Genomic DNA, 16,186 nt, shown 5'->3' with positions numbered 1-16,186 from the left:
GCTCAGACGGCTATAACATAGCCAGTTTTCATTAAAGATCGTTCGCTCTCTCTCGCTAAGATGGCTATAGTCCACTGTAGTGAACAATCAATCACGAAATCGCTCAGAATTCGCTTTCCGAAAACAGTCAGGTGGTCTTTTTTTTTTTGCACTTACATTAATATTAAAAATTCACGAAAGCTTGCACTCAGGCGCAAGACATGAATGGCGAAGCTGTTGTAGGTGACCATTGTCGCACTCATAGTAAAGTTTTAGTATAGTTGTTTATTTGCACAATTGCGGTGTTAGTAATCGTCATCATATGCTTCGAAGAAGTCGTCGTCTTCTTCGGGGCGAGTGGTGGTTGCAAAGTCATCCTCAGCATTGTAGACTTCCACCAGCTCGGCTGGCGAAGCTTGCACTAAGTCGCGCAACGCTTGAACCATAGCGAAGTTGCAAGATTTCTTTCTACGTGAGCACTGATGGACACATCACCAGGCATTTGTAAAAGTTCGAAATTGTTTATTTACATGTTCTGTCGTTACTTTGCACTGTGCTTGTAGTAGTCATCGTCATATGTATCGATATCCTCGTGTTCCTCATACCAAGCATTACATGCACGGTAGCGCTTGACGACAGCGCTGGAATTTTTTTGTTTACTGCGCGAGCCGGGACTCTGCGGTCGCCGCGAGGCACGCGCTCACGAGCGATCGGCATTTTCTTTGCATTTTTTCCTGCAACACCGAACTTAGGGCTTCTACAACAGCTGTTAATAGTGATGATAATATAATATTGATAATTACCGCGAAAATATATTTGCATGGGTGCCGTCCCATCTAGTTACGCCACTGACTAGCAACCACTCCTTTTAAACATGAAATTTGTAATTAACTGTTGAGCATAGCGGGCGTACGCCCCATTTTTAATGCACACGCCACATTTAACGGAGAACGGCTAAGCTAGCTGCGCACATAAGACGAAACCCGTCGACTGCTACTCAAGTGCTAGTGAGAACGTCTACTCATGCTTTTGTATTTACACCTGTACAACTACACGCAAAGAGAACGCAACAAGTGTTTATAAGCGCCAGTTTCTTAATTCGTCCCCGAGCCTTTACGAAAGGTGGCGACGAGAAACGACCCCGAAAACGGACCGCAAGCGGCGCATCACGGAGAGGAAAGCAGCAAGTCCACCCAAGCTGTTTCTTGCGCGCTCAAACGACCTGCTTCTTGCCCGATTCCCTGACTTGGCTTATGCCTTCTACTGCGGCACTATCATCATCGTCATCATCACCTCACAGCAGTGGTGCGGTCGCAACCTGCCTCTGAATTCGCGATAGGAGCCCAGAAAGCATGAGTTCCAACGAGGACACCGCAGAGCAGGCTCAGCCGCAGAGCCCCGTAAGCATAAGTGCCAATGAGGACACCGCAGAGCAGGCTCAGCGGCAGAGCCCCGTGAGCGAGGAAGAGGTTAGCAGCGCGGACAAGTCAGCGAGCGAGACGTCATCGCAGCCGGCCCAGGAGAACGTGGCGGCCGAGGTAGCCGCAACCAGCACAGCTCCAGCCGCGGACATTCGGGTGCGCAAACAGCGGTGCAACTGGGCGGCTGTATGCTGGGAGTCGGCCATTTTCCTGTTTGCCTTCCTGCTCGGCTCGGTAGTGATCACCACTTTCGTGTGGGCAGCGATGCCAGACGCTCCGTCGCTTCTTCTCGCCCTGTGGTCTCCGACGGCCCGTGCCAGCGTGGCTCGCGGCGAGGCGACCGTGGCGCACTATGGCGACACGCCTGTCGACGTCGCCGTTCCGTGGGGCCCGTGCGCTTCAGCCGCCTGCCTGGAACAGTCGCGGCTGCTTCTGCGCCAGCTGAACGGCACCGTGGATCCGTGCAACGACTTCTACGAGCACGTATGCCGTAACTGGGCCCAGGCGCACCCACTGCAGCAAGGCCAGGAAGGCGTCTCAATGGACGACATCATGAAGGAGACATACGCCAACACGCTCGTCACAGCTATCAGCGACGAGCGCATGGGCTTGGACAACCTGCGTCGCTTGTTCAACGAGTGCCTGGCGCCCAGCGAGCGCCTGTACTACGAGCTCATGGCACTGTTTCAGAAGTCTCTCGGCCTGTCCGGCTGGAACACAACTAGTGGCAGCAAGATGGACGCCGCGCAGCTCTCGCGGGTGCTGGGAAACCTGCAGAGAGACCTGGGCATCGACGTCGTCTTCCGGCTTACAAGGGTGAGCGTTTCGCCAGGAATAGCGCTGATACTACTGCAAACATGTCTGTACGCAAGCAGCAGGCGAAAACAAACAAACAAAAACGCATAAGCGCTTTTGTGCTAAACTATTGGGCTCAGCGAAAACCTCACCTCATTTCCAAAACTTGCCTGTGTATAAGGAATATAGGCTACTGCTCCCGATGGTGATGAAAAAGACATGATCGATGCTTGTAATGCCCAAATGGTTGATGCATGCTGAGTGAGCACAGCGTCATAAATGGCTAACGCGAATCATTCATCGATTGCAACCCAAGTAACAACCCTTTTTTCCAACACCTCTTAGCGCATTTTCTTGATACAGCGTTGTTCTTACAGCCCAGTTCAGATATCGTAAAATCCATATACACTCTATAGAATAGGCTATGTCAATAGGAAAACCTGCGTGGTTGATATTTGGCCGGCATGCATGCCATTAAAAGAACTCTTCTGCCGTATCCAGCTGGCTAACGGCTTGGCTGCGTAAACCGTCATAGCACGCGTACATCACCGGTTGCGTGCAGAGCGGAGGGTGGGTGGAGCTAGCGTCACTAAATAAAGGCTTAGGTTAGCTTATTTAGCTTAGCTTAGCGCAGCTTATTTTAGCTTAGCGTAGCTTATTTAGTGATAGGTGGAGCGTGCAGGCGCAGGCATAACGCGCTCACCAAAGTCATGCCTGTTTGCTGGTTAGAGACTAGAGTTCAACGTAAACGTCTCATGGCCGATGCATCCTCCGCGTGGTCGAGTGCACGCATGGTTTGGGTTAATTGGTCTGTTACTCAGATAGTAAGATGACTATACCACACGAGAGGGAAACTGACAGCTCCTTATGTTTGTGCAGGCCGAATAGAATTCTAGTCCTTCCAAATTTAATTCAGCTAACTAGCTAGGAAGTTTGCTTGCAGTTGCAAATTACAAACAAACATGTTTTATTTCCTGCACTCCTTGAGTTGTGCCCACCTTCGTTGGTCACCCTTTTTCACGGAGTGGATGGGCATGCTGGATTTCTTTTCTGTTGCGGACGACGGACGCCGTTTTTTTTTTTTCGCTCAATGGGCCGTTTTTTTTTTTCGCTCAATGGATGTAATTAAGGCTCCCGCCTTAAATACATCGCCACGTACGGCTGGATAGGTACCGTGAATAGCGATTGTTGCAGTCACTATACATATTCCTTTGGCTGCTCCTTCCATAGGGGTGAAGACGTCGTACTGTTCGTTGTTGTTGACAAACTCCCCATTTTCTGCTAAACCCTGATAGGTCGCGGGTTCGCCGCGGTGGCTGCTTTTCTAATGGAAGCGAATAGCGAAAACGCCCTTGTGTCGAGATTTCGGCGCACGTCAAAGATGCCCAGGCGGTCAAAATTAATCCAGAGCCCTCCACTACGGCGCGCCTCATAGCCCAGTTGTAACCTCGGTGCGTTAAACTCTTGAATCAATCAAATCAAATTCCCCTTTCATTTGCCGACAGTCGCAGCGAATCTGTGTGCAGCCGACCTCCCGCTAAGCATTTTTAGGGGTGTATAGTGTGTAGAGCGTCACATGTGCTCCCAATTAAACATAGCAAAGCTAAAAACGTTGAGTCATGCCCTCGCAAAAGCCTCAAAAATTCAGATAAAGTCATTGCTAAATCGACATACAAATTATTTTTTCAGTAAAGGTTCTGAGAAACGACTCTAACGCGCCGCGCTCGAATTGTTCCCTCTAGGTTGAAGCGGCCTCAGGAAACGGTACCCTGCTTGTTATCCAGCAGCCGAGGACAGTTCTTGTTCGCTCGAAGCAAAGTATACAGGAAGGACATTCTGCGAGGCAACACTTTGAGCCGTTGCTGACTTACTTCCGAAGAAGCTTTAAAACTGACGTATACATCCTGGAGCAACGATTGGCTCTCTTCTTTCGTCGTCGGGACGATGACAACCTGGACAGGTGCCCAGTACTACAGGTGTCTCAGCTGCCCGTCATGCAAAGGATTGAATGGCTGCCCCTCCTGCGTGCGTCCTTTGGAGACGAGGACATCGACAGGTCTACCCCCGTGATCCTTGGCGCTCCCGAGTACGTCTTTGGTCTGGCCGTTGAAGACGCCCTGCCGTCACCCAGAGAGCTTATTCACTACATGCTGTTTCGCATTGCAGTCCTCCTGCTGCCACTCAGCTCTGACAGCCGTGTCAGAGACAGCTTTGGGTCCGTCGGTTACGCGCGCTTTCCTGAACTACAACGCCCAATTCGCCAGACGAAAGTTTGCCTCCGAATTTTAAACCGTTTTGAGCCCAACGTACCTTTGTTCTTATCTAGGGGATTCTCAGAAAGCGTCCTAGGTGGTCGGCCGTTTATCCTGTGGCTTTTGTCTCAACTGCGCGACATATTTCGTGATCACGTCCTCAGGATTAGCGCATTTAACAATGACCTTCGAGGCAGTCTGGTGACGGGACTGGACGCGATTTCATGGGAGCCGCTATTTCCCGCCATGCTCCTCAACGATTCAATTCGAAGGTGGTACGTGCTTGAGGCCTACCCGAACAGCGCTACGACCGCGTCTACAAGGATGCACCAGTGGCTCACAAATTCATCGCGACGCTGGCTTCCGTGGCTTTGGCGGGGCGGATTCCTAAGTAGCAATCCTCGGCTGCCTTACCCATACCGGAGGCTCGAAATACCCCCGGCCACATTCAGTCTGAACGTCTACAACGACACGGCCACCGGTGCCTTGCAGATCGCGAGGATCGGACCCCGCATCTACGGCCGCCTCTTCAACGTGCTGCACTCGTGGACGGTCGCGTACGATCAGGGCCGTAGGCACCAGCGAAAGTTCGTGCGCAGCTTTGCCACCACCCGCAGCTGCCTCACGCGAGACTACGACCGCATGTCGTGGCTGCGCAAGACATCCAGCCCTGGCAACGGGAGCTGGCCGCTGCAAGATCTGTGGGACGGTCTTGCCGTGCCGCTGGCTTACGAGGCCTTCCAGTTCTACTTGCGCAAGACAGGCATCACGCTGAGCATGGGTGCCAACAAGGTTGACGTGCTTAACGCCCCGCGGCTCTTTTTCGTGCACTACGCAGCCAGCCTATGCGAGAACATCTCGCCCAGGCTGGCGCGCTGGAACACCGCCAACGGACTGAGAAGCCCCGCTTGGTTCCGCGTCAACGGCCCTTTGCGCAACATGCCACAGTTCGCCAATGCTTTCGGCTGTAGACCCAAAGCCTTCATGAATCCAACCAGGAAGTGCCTCCTGACTGGGCTCAACTAGGGCGCAATAGGGTAGAGCCAGGCCGCAACATGTGCGGCTTTCTGATTTGACGCGTAAGACAGGAGTTGTATATAGATTGCCTTTGCTAGCTAACAAAGACATTTGTGAAAGTCTTCGGGACAGACATTCTCGCCCTCAAAACGATGCAGCCATTATTGTTTTGGATGCCGGGACTGACACATGGTGTTACTAGCAGTAATGTGGAAAACTTACAGAAATTGTCTGACACCTGTGGTGAAGAACATATGTGGTCCTAAATTTTAAACCTCAGAAATCAGTGGTCGTGGCATTAAATGATGAAGCTAGTACCGCAGGAAGTTGTACCAACAGTTAAGTAGTGTTGTAACCGCTGGGAAATCTGGCTAAAAAAAGGAAAGTACTTCCTACGAAAGGAAGGCGAAACGTAACAATAGTGAAACATAGAGCACTTTGGGGGTACGATAAGTACGAGGTAGTAGGAGGCATTTGAAAGGTGTAATGGTGCTGGCGCTCACATTTTTGAATGCCGCATTATGCTCAAAGTCAGACATCCTGTCAGGGCTAGGAGCGAACCAGAAGGTAGTCGACGATTAGAACTAGGAGCTCATGGCAAGGCAACAAGTGAGGCAATACAGGGAGATACGGGCTGGGCTTCTTTTGAAGCCAAGGAGGCACAAATTAAAATACAGTTTGAGGAGGTGCTTAGGAACTTAAGTGAGAAGAAATGGGCGACGGAAGTGCACAGGTAGCAGTACCTTAAAAGCATGAGGGCGCGAAAGCCAATGACGAAAAACAAAATTAGTGGGGAAAACAGGCTATCAATGGTCGTCAAAAAGAACATGAAGGAAGCGGAGGTGCTTATTTGGGCGGAAAGGCTGGAAACAAAAATGCCATACAATAAAAAAAATTGTATGGTAACATTAAAGGGACTGCGCGTGACTTTTTGAGGCCAAGCTGGCTGCTTGAAGACAAGGATCCATGTGCAAATACTCGGTACAGGATGAGGCGTGTTCCTGTCAAAAACAAGCAAACAATTGAGAACTTGGTAATGGAATCGTAACGTACCCACACAGCCCGAAATGGAAATACCACCTTCCTGAAGAACTGGGCCGGTTTTACCGATGAGGGAAGTATTAACTTCATTGCAGTCCATATTAGCAAAAAGCAATTAGAGTACTGGCAGAGAAAAAGCAAGGAAGGGGCAAGGAAGGAACCATAGTTAGCTTCAACGAACAATGTAAATCGAAAAATAAGCAGTAGTAGTTAGGCAACTTACACAGGTCAATTGGAATTCGCAACGCCATTGATTTAAAGTGAAAGCTAGCCTATCATAGCCATGATCAGGGGGAAATAGTATAGTGAATACAGCCTCCGCCTGCCACACTTTATGTTCGCGGGTTCCAATGTTTTTTACAGATACACTATGTCACGCGTGTAAAATGTAATCTAGAGAAGTATGGAGGTTGATTATTCATACTTCTTTTAATGTCAAACGGGCCATGAAAACAACATACGTGTTCGTTCAGTTGGAAATAACTAGACTTGGGTAACTCACTCAGCTCCATTCCAGCCCCGAGAGATGCTTTTGAACTGAAAAATACACAACAAATATCGAAAAACTTCCAAATTTCACGCTACAGTGACGTAATATGGGCCTATACTAACAACAGTTATCAGTGTTAACTACACGTTAGCATTCAATCAACGGAACTAGAAGCTTCACTACAGTAGCTCAGGCATGCCTCTTGGCAGTGGCTTAGGTCGGCGACCGCCATTTGCACAAACATTCTGCGACGTCACTAAGAAATCGCGAGAAAGTGGCTGGGGAGTCGCCACTGCTTCATGTGTGTTCTTTAATATCTCCACCATTTGTTTAAAGTTTGCAATAAAATTGGTGTTCTTACCATCGTTGCAAAGCAGTCTTTTAAATGAACCATACGGTTTCTGTTCATGGCATGCTCCAGGCACTGGCCGCTCGATCTCCCCCCTTTGGTGCGGCCACGGCCCCCGAGATCACACCGCGCGCGGCCCGCATGCTGTTGCCCTGCGCCGCGTCGCCTGTGGCGCGCACTATCGGCGACGCGGCGGCGGCGACTCGGAAAGAGGCCACACAATCAGCCATCATTTGTAGTATTAGTGCGCTTTGTTATGCTTCAGTTCACTTGAGACGCCTTGCTAAACAGGCTGCAGTTACTTATTTACATGGAGTAGAGACATACGGTTTTTCACATCTGACCCCACATTTGATGGGATTTCGCTATTGGCCTTATTTATAACGGAATTTACGCGTCGCGGCAATTTTATTTCCGCGACATGCAGGTTGCCATTGAGTAATGGTAATGATATACTACGTAAATAGATCCAGCTGCACATCATTTATAGGTTAAATTTACATCATCCCAAGGCTTCACAAGCAGAGGACTTTGCGGGAGTGGGGCTCCCGGGAAGGGTAGCATGCCAGATATGTCATGGAGGTCTTATCACATACCCACAATTTTCATGAATGTGGTGGCCGAACCACAATCACTAATTTCCGAGGCCCGCTCGTGAGCGTTGGGATTTTTCTGAAGGAACTCCAGGGTTATGATGACGACAGGCAAAAATATCAAAGTGGCACCCTCATTTTAATTTTATCCAGGTTGGTTGGCTCAACATGTGATTAGCTTAGGCGTCAAACTGGCTTCACCAACAAATTTTGTGTGATCTCAAGAGGGCCTTGAGAAAAAATCTCAAATTTTCTCCGTTCCATATCAAACATCTTTCTCTAGCAGATTCGTTCCGAGGTTCTTAATCAGGTGGTTTGGGTCAAATGAAAGGAACAGGTCATTTTTTTGTACTGGGTGTGACACATCATGCTGCAGTGTTTTATCATTGGACATTTGCCTGGTGGTTGTCCGTGACAATTCGGATAATGAGGAATCCCACCTCTTCAGCTTTCAGCCTAGCGTCACTAAATAAGCTACGCTTAAGAGTACCGCCACTTCGTGCACCCGGAAGCGTCTGGGGGCCATTTTGTTTCCGGCTTACAGTGTTGCCATCTCTCCCAACGAAACCGCCGCCGGTTGTGACGGGCAGAGTGTGACCGGCCGCTCCATCGTCCGCGTAGCAGGCGCCCAGAAACAAAATGGCTGCGCCCATATGTAAACAAATATTACGTGGTGCCGACCGACCAATGAAAATCCTGGCGGCACATAACAATGAGAGAAAAGAGTGCCGATACTCTAAAAGCCTATATTTAGTGACGCTATTTCAGCCCACTGAGCGCCACGTCATGGAGTCGGTCATGTTTCAGGTTCCTGGTAAAAGAATACCCAACGGGGATAACGTAAGCTGTGCAAAGCTCCCACAGGACAAAGCAAAGGAGCCTGTTGGCTAATTCAGTGGCATCACCTGTTCACGAGGTTCACAGACGATATGACAGCCCGAAAATTTTTTTGACTTGACGGTCATAAAAATACTTTTTGCTGTATTGGCATTTCGTCAATGATGAGGCTGCACTGCAGCTCTTTTTCTGACCACAAGCTTCGTTTCTGCACTTGGAACCATACCTTTATAAGGCTTGGTACGCCAGTCTCTCCTGTAGAAGATCCGACAAACTTTTGTAGCATGCTTTGACATGGCAGCTTCAGCAGTTTTCTGCACTGAGAATGATCATAACCTTTACAAGAAGTCGCCTTCCAAACACACATGGTAGCTCATGGTAGCACAGTTCCGGGTTTTGTGAGGCAATTGACTTACAAAGTGGCACGTGCGCTACAATTTTTAGGCATTGCATGCAGTGTAATTCATCTACAGACTATAGTAAACCTAACAGCAGACTGAAAAAAAACCGAGGTCGCATGCATGTTGACCAGACGACAGCAGGGTAAAAGTGTCACAGAGTAGAAAGGATACCACCTTCGCTTGAGCCAGTGCAAGCAAGTACAAGGCGCCTTCTTCGCCTATAAGCAGCGCCCCCGTTTCCCACCAAGGCCAGTGCGTCAACTTCTCCTTTCATACGATTTCTTTTGTTCGCGAGATGAATCGGCAGGCCGCACTAAAAGGGGGAAGATCAAGCGGTTTTGCTCTAGGGCTCTTTTAAATATGAACATTTCATCACCGATAGCCTTTGGTGCCTTTGATTTGGGCCAACAATTTGACTGAAATTTATCTATACAAACACCTCTGTCTTCACGATGATCTCAGCGAAATTTCTTTTGATCACAAAAGTGGGCTTCCATTGTATCTCACAGACTGCTGCACCCTGCGTATAGTAGCCGCTTATTGCTCAGATACTCCATAGGCACACCTGTGAATTTTAAGACAGCCTTTTCTTACAGTTTGTTGAAACCAAACTATGTACTGGGTGTGGCTCAACTGCTACCTCTAATTCAGAGCACATGCAGATGCCATCATTGTGCTGGCCTGAGATCTCCTCACTTTTACAGATTTTCCCTAGGACCAAGGGCCTTGCACGGGCTGCCTTCACCTTTCTTACACAGCCAGCCTGGCCATCGCCAAAACTATCGTGTGCTGTCTGCTGGAAGCCAGGCCTACCACCCTGTGGCTGAAGCAGCATCACTTTCCTCATTTTGTGTTGACACTACTACCCACTTCTGCTAAGCACCCACACTCATTACTCTCTAACTAGTGAGCCTGCACCAATACAGGACTGCATCAAGCAACAAAATGAGCCTGTTACACTCATTCTGCCGCATGGTCAATGACTGAAAACCACAAGGACAAATGTGGTGTTCCACTAAGCTACCCACCATCTAACAGACATGCTAACTGCACTGACACACCTGACACCCTTGAACCTGTTAGCTCACCCAAAGCTGCTCCCCCTTTTTCTCACATAATGGGATAAAAGCCTGGCTCCAAGCAAGAATTTGTCTGCACAGACACATCACAGCAGCCTCATCGTCCTCAACCACCACCATACTGGTGAGCTCGGAGCACTCGTTGTTCTCAAAGTTTAAATTTTGAAAAAGAGGACTCACCTGCATTCTCTACCTCATTTCCGGATCCTCACTGCATACCCCTCTCACTGATCCTCTACCTCATTGAATGCCTTAATTCCGGATCCGGTTGCATAATGTTATCCGATGCATCTGCAAGCGCAGCGGCCTCGGCACATCAATGCCCTCGCCCATCAACCTGATTCCACACAGGCTCCCAATTCTTCACAAAGCCAACACTGGCACCACAACCACTGAGCATGGTGCTACCTACAACACTGAGCAGATGGAACTGCTCCAATACCCCAACCCTTCTTCCCTGTCCACTGTGCAGAATACACCTACCCACCATTCACCCCGTTCCGTTGAAGTGCCCAGCCCTCACCATGGAACAAACAAAACATGAGCCCCCAAGTACTGCCAATCTCAGTGAATGGATTGCATGTTACTCATTATTGTTAGTTACTTAGTTGCCGCCAATAAAAATGTCACTTTTACTTTGTGTGAAATGTCTACCAAATGTTGAATAAAGTTAATATTATCAGCACTGTTGCACTGCCTTCAGCCCATGTGTTGGCTAGTGCAATCATCATGCATGGTATATCCCCAACAAAGGTTTAAAATAACCCCTTATTCGCGCCACTACAGTAGACACCCGTCAATACCAACTTCGACCAGTGACACCATGAAAATACGATAGGCATAGCCAGAGTTCAAATTTACAAATAATGGTCAAAGTTAATGATTTGACTGGCTTGAACAGCCATTGGCAATGGAACATGTTTACAAGAAACACGCTTCTCACAGCCCATCGTAATGCTGTAATCATGATCTGTCGTTAGTCTAACTGGCACCAACCGCTTGTTTTATCAAAGCAATTGGCTGAAATTGTCACTTTGAGGTCTCACGTGCACTCTTCCTTTTACTGAGGGTTCATAAAAAAAAAAAGTTATACTATCAGAAGCTGTGTCCACATTCTCTGTGCCTTTGCTTGTAGATTATGGCTTGTTGCTAGACAACATGTTATCATAAGAATGTCCGGTGTATTGCAGTTGCACCTCATTAGGTTATACCTGGTGAGAAGGCAAAAGTATTTTACACAAGGCTGTAGTAGTGCTAAATTATAACTTGGAAATGCTGGGCGGGGTATATACTAGCAAGCATAATAAGAATAATATAAAACCTCATTGTCCTAAACATCCATTATCTTAGCAGCTTTTACAATGCCAAGACAGCACCTTGATACCACATGTAAAAATGTCTATGTTCTTTCCTTTCACAATTCCCATATGGTGCCTCGAAAATTTGAATGCGACAGCTGCCACACGTGCTCCGGGCACATTTCCGGGCAGTCGACAGGCACACAAAAGAAGCGACCGACTCTCTCAGCACATGCTTGCAATAGTCCCAACAGCATGCAGCAAGTTTATAATAAAAGGCATACATTAGCCTACCTTTTGTTCAGGAAGCCAAGGCGAAAATTGGTCAGGCACACTTTTCCATGGCAATAGCCAATCACAAAGATAAATCAGCTAAAAATCACGGTAGCTGCCTGCCAAATGCCTGAAACAGCCAAGGCACCCAAAACTAATTTGAACTTGTAATAAGTTGAAAGACATGCACATTCTGGTGTGCATTAGAAGTTAGGTGCCATTTCCAGTAATGTAAAAAAAAGAAAGACCTACAATGTGGTGCAAAATATTCGCAGGAAAAAAAAATGGAAATAAAATATGAGGAGACAAGTGAAAATAGCATTTTGACACAGCCTGTCTCCACCCACCCACATGTACAGGCGGGGACACAATGCAGAGGTACAGTGAAAACCACTGCTGCACACTCTGGAGGCATGGCTCCAGCTGCTGACAGCGATGTGCATCTCTACGTACTTGAGGGCACAGAAGTTCTCACTTTCAGCAGCTCACTCCGACTGTCAGAGAGGCACTGGGGCAACGCCTTTGTAGCATCCCTTTTGACGTTATGCCCAGTCTATGGCCAGACAGGCCAATTCACAGGCTTTAACGCATGTGTTTTTCATGTCCCGACTAATCTCGGGTTTCTGTTTTGATAGCCAGCAGGCTAACCCTACGTTGTTTGATGAAGCATAAAACAAAAATCATTCCGAGTAATGATTTATCTGCACAACATGAACACGTGAAATCCTGCGCAAATGGAACGTACACAATGTTTCAGATGTACCATCGGTGTGCACGAAATGCTACAAATGCATCGCCCTGTGGCGCATTATTCACGATACGAGCACGGCTACCAAAAGCAACACAACTCCTGTGCCTGCGAGTACGCAAGGGCATGGAAGCATACCACACAAGTTCCGACAGTACGCGCCGTGCCTCCAGAGTACACAGCAGAGTTTTCGCCACATGGTCACATACTAAGAATTGTGTACCCACCTGTCCAATATTATGCCATCCCATATGAAAGAGCCCCGAACAGATCAACTGATGCATGCCACGCATTCAAAAAAATTCCAGAACTTGCAAGAGGTTTCACATTGCAGTCATGCACTCCAGCAGCACTGAGTGATAACACATCAGGCTGTTACAGAGCACGATGCAATAAAAGTTGCAAACATGACAACCACAGACATTTAAATTGGCATAATTTATTGTGCCAAGCAATGTTACGCAAAAAATCGGCTTTGTTAACCTCACGGCAGCACAAGAAACAGTGTGCGCTTAAGAAAGGGCTCATTTGAAGATCTTGCCCTGGTTGAACTTCTTTCCACCGAATTCTCCTTCCCACCTGAGGTACTCGCTGACCATCTTCTGGGTGTCGGGTGAGGTAGGGTCAAGCTTCTTCCACTCGTACGACTCGTAGTCGATTTGCCAGTCTTCGGACAGGGTGAAAGCCAGCTCGTGTCCCCTCCAGACCCAGATGCCAGAAATGCTGCTGTTGTTGTCTTCACCAAACAGGATCACGCTGGCAAAGGCATGCTTGCGCATCTTGTCCAGACGCTGGAACATGCCAGAGATGAGGTTGCAACTCATGAACACCTGGGTCAGCTCGTCGGGGTACTTGTATTCACAGTGCCAGATGCTGTAGTGGTCCTTGTCGAACTTCTCCCAGAAGTAAGGAACAGAGACCGTCTCGCTCTCGTTGGAGTAGCAGCGCTTGAAGTCGTCCATGTTGAAGGTTCCCTTGGGGAATACTTCGAAGGGGTCCTTCTTGGGTGGCTCCGCCAACGCCGGCTCCATGTCGTCCTCGGGCTCCGGGGCTGCCTTGGGCTTGGGTTCCTCCTTCGGCTTGGCTTCCTTTTTCTCGGCCTTCTTCACCGCACCAGAGCCCTTACCGGCCTTTCCCTGAACCTCGGCATACAGGTTGGCGTCAAACTGAGCCATCTTTTCGCACAGCGGCACCTCGCCCAGCACGGCCTGGAACTCGGGCTGGTGAGCCAGGGTGTCGAACCAACGGTTGACGTTTGCATACGGTCCCCGGAAGGACGGCTCCAGCACGAGCTTGTAAAGCGGCAAAAGGGCAGTAAAAACCGCGATGTCAGCGAGAGTGATGCGCTCACCGACCAGGTAGGTCTTCGTCAGCAGGTGAGTATTGAGGTACGCCAGGATTTTCTTCACGTCCTCTTTGGCACGCTCCGTGGCTTGCTTGTTGTACTGAATGGCGCCGAGGCATGGGAACACCCACGTGCAAGCTGGCGGCAAAATTTCGCAGTCGGCGAAGCTCAGAAACTGGACAACTTGTGCTTGTTCGAGGAGGTTCTTGCCACGAAGTTGGTCGTTTGCGACGTAGAAGGCGATGGCATTGCTTTCAGTGACAGTTTGACCGTCAGCCGTCTCAAACGCCGGTACCTTGCCCAGCGGGAACTTCTCCAGAAAGCTCGCAGACTGGTTAGTGTCCCCGAATACGAAGTCCGGAGCGTCGCAGCATACTTTGAGCTTGAACTGACTATACTGTGCCGCAATAAGGATCTTGTGGGCACGGAAATTGTCCTTCCACGTGTACAGGGTACCGGCTGCCATCTTGACCAGTGTCGAAAAGGAAGGAATGCGGGACAATGGCGCTCAAAGAAAAGTCGGAAAAGTTGCCTCGCCCTCTGGCGGGTTGGTACCTGGGTTAATAGAATTAAATTAATTTGTGGTCCTAATAACAAGCTAATAAAAACAATATAAATAGCTTGCTGCAGATTTGCTCCACTACTGCAATCCCTCAATATAATTTACTGTATTCATGGGCGCTAACGTTCAAACCAACGTTTGGATCGAGTCGATCCCAAGCAGCAGCTCCCAGCCATGGGTAGCCATGGGCCAGTGGTATGTTCTTCTGTGCGCCGTGCTACTGAAATAATAGAAGGGATAATGGCATTTACAAAATATTTATCTGGAGAATTCTAGTAAATACGTGTTTAGAGAAATGCCCTGAAAATTTATTTTGGAAGACATGGCTTCGGTAAGTACTGAAAATAACGTTTAATCATGATTATACACGGGCTTTTGGGCCAACGAAGTGTTTGTTTCGGATAGTCTTCTACCAACTTATTATGCTTATGCTTACTTACTGTTCAACTTACTTTCTACGCAACTTACTATGATCACTTATGCAGGATTATCCTTACGTATTGTGTAGTACAAATGAACACTATCTCGACTATTAAGCTCAGTGCGACATTGTTTGGACCATCATCCGACCGTTACAAATTCGTCGCTTTCTTTGTGAAGTAAAAGAAAATTACGCCCAAACATTGTCAACACTGTCAAAAACTGCATTTTATTACATTGTACATCCTGCACTCTGAACCGTTTTGTAGGTATCGCAAGTTGCCACTGCTGAATTCGTTTGGACTTGCGGTGAAGTTTGCCGGCTTTACCTTCTCCTGTGTTCCCACTGGCTTGTCAGTGAAGTACGGCTATTCCTATTGGTAAAAAAGACAATGGATAGTTTAATACTTAAAAAGCCGACCGCAAGCACATTTTCTCACAGCGTGAGAAGTCGACGCAACATGTTTGTAGTTTTGAAACTAATGCATTGGGTGTTGCCTCTTTTGGGGACATGAGGTACAAAAACAAAGGAGTAATACATGAGGAGGACGGGTGCGTTATCCTCGTGTATTATTCCAACGCAAAATAATGGATTATTTAGGACTAAACGCGTGTCAATATTGACTAAGTTACCCGTTGATCATTTTGGTGCTTTTTTACTCCCGGTAAAGCTGCTGCATCACTTGCCAAACATCTTTAAGCTCTCGTTGTGTTCTGTTCTTCTGGCTATTAATAATAAAAGGTACTCAGGTAATAGAGGGTTTTAGAAAATGACACTCTAGGCTCTTGTGTGTGTAAGCAACTTGCATATGTAGAAGGCTTGGTTTCTCTAGTGGCGAATTCCAGTGAAAGAAGGCTTCTCTAATGGTGAATTCCAGTGGCGGACGTGAGGCAAGCTTTTCGATCTGTGGTGGGCTATTTTTGTTTTACTGTCTGAGGTCAACTTGCTCCACTGCGGAGCCTTCCGCCTTGCCCCAGTGAGAAACTTTGGATGCAGCTAAAACATATTGCATTTTGCTGGTCTACTTGGATTTGCTCCTTTCATGTTTGGTTTTGTTAATCTTTGGCAGATTTAGTTGTCACTCCAAGTCACAGAGCAAGAACTAGACAGGAGGGGAAACGTTGCGTCTCAGGGAGGCCAGATAACGTCACAAGCACTTGGCCAAGGTTAGCCTAGTGGCATCTGTCGCGGGAGAAGAAACTGTACGGCTGCCTTGATCGGAATTTTGCTGTGCAGCCACAGAATGAACTATGGCTGCTACCATTTCGTCCATCAGGTGCCGCTA

The 16,186-nt window shown here is 48.2% G+C and overlaps 3 protein-coding genes and 1 long non-coding RNA gene across 5 annotated transcripts in view; 2 read left to right on the top strand and 2 right to left on the bottom strand.

Annotated features, from left to right (window-relative positions):
• Positions 1-1,687: 1,687 nt before the first annotated feature.
• On the bottom strand, positions 1,688-12,839 carry LOC144152580 (uncharacterized). 2 transcript variants are annotated; one of them, XR_013319189.1, is made up of 4 exons: positions 10,435-12,839; positions 9,001-9,093; positions 7,008-7,042; positions 1,688-1,913 (listed from the first exon to the last, which is right to left on the bottom strand). It is a non-coding gene; the product is annotated as an uncharacterized LOC144152580 (long non-coding RNA). The 2 variants fall into 2 exon arrangements; XR_013319188.1 differs by lacking the exon at positions 7,008-7,042.
• On the top strand, positions 1,941-5,495 carry LOC144175420 (neprilysin-like). Its single transcript, XM_077704502.1, has 2 exons — positions 1,941-2,216; positions 3,938-5,495. The coding sequence occupies exons 1-2, from the start codon at positions 1,941-1,943 to the stop codon at positions 5,471-5,473; spliced, it is 1,812 nt and encodes a 603-aa protein (XP_077560628.1). The 3' UTR covers positions 5,474-5,495.
• Positions 12,840-12,992: 153 nt separating the features above from the next.
• Eef1gamma (elongation factor 1-gamma) lies at positions 12,993-14,414 on the bottom strand. Its single transcript, XM_077683880.1, has one exon. The coding sequence runs from the start codon at positions 14,382-14,384 to the stop codon at positions 13,098-13,100; it is 1,287 nt and encodes a 428-aa protein (XP_077540006.1). The 5' UTR covers positions 14,385-14,414; the 3' UTR covers positions 12,993-13,097.
• Positions 14,415-14,643: 229 nt separating this feature from the next.
• The window catches only part of LOC144152561 (pyruvate dehydrogenase phosphatase regulatory subunit, mitochondrial), a 57,928-nt gene continuing 56,385 nt past the window's right edge, over positions 14,644-16,186 (top strand). The window contains exon 1 of the mRNA XM_077683868.1: positions 14,644-14,811. Within this exon, the coding sequence (XP_077539994.1) occupies positions 14,803-14,811 (9 nt within the window). The 5' untranslated portion in view covers positions 14,644-14,802. The remainder of the gene's footprint in view (positions 14,812-16,186) is intronic.

The sequence above is a fragment of the Haemaphysalis longicornis genome, unplaced genomic scaffold (genome assembly GCF_048455015.1).
Source record: "Haemaphysalis longicornis isolate Haplotype H1 unplaced genomic scaffold, Haemaphysalis longicornis Haplotype H1 scaffold_1, whole genome shotgun sequence".
NCBI lineage: Eukaryota > Metazoa > Arthropoda > Arachnida > Ixodida > Ixodidae > Haemaphysalis > Haemaphysalis longicornis.
Note: the sequence above shows the minus strand (reverse complement) of the source record. Positions and strands in the feature narration are given on the sequence as shown.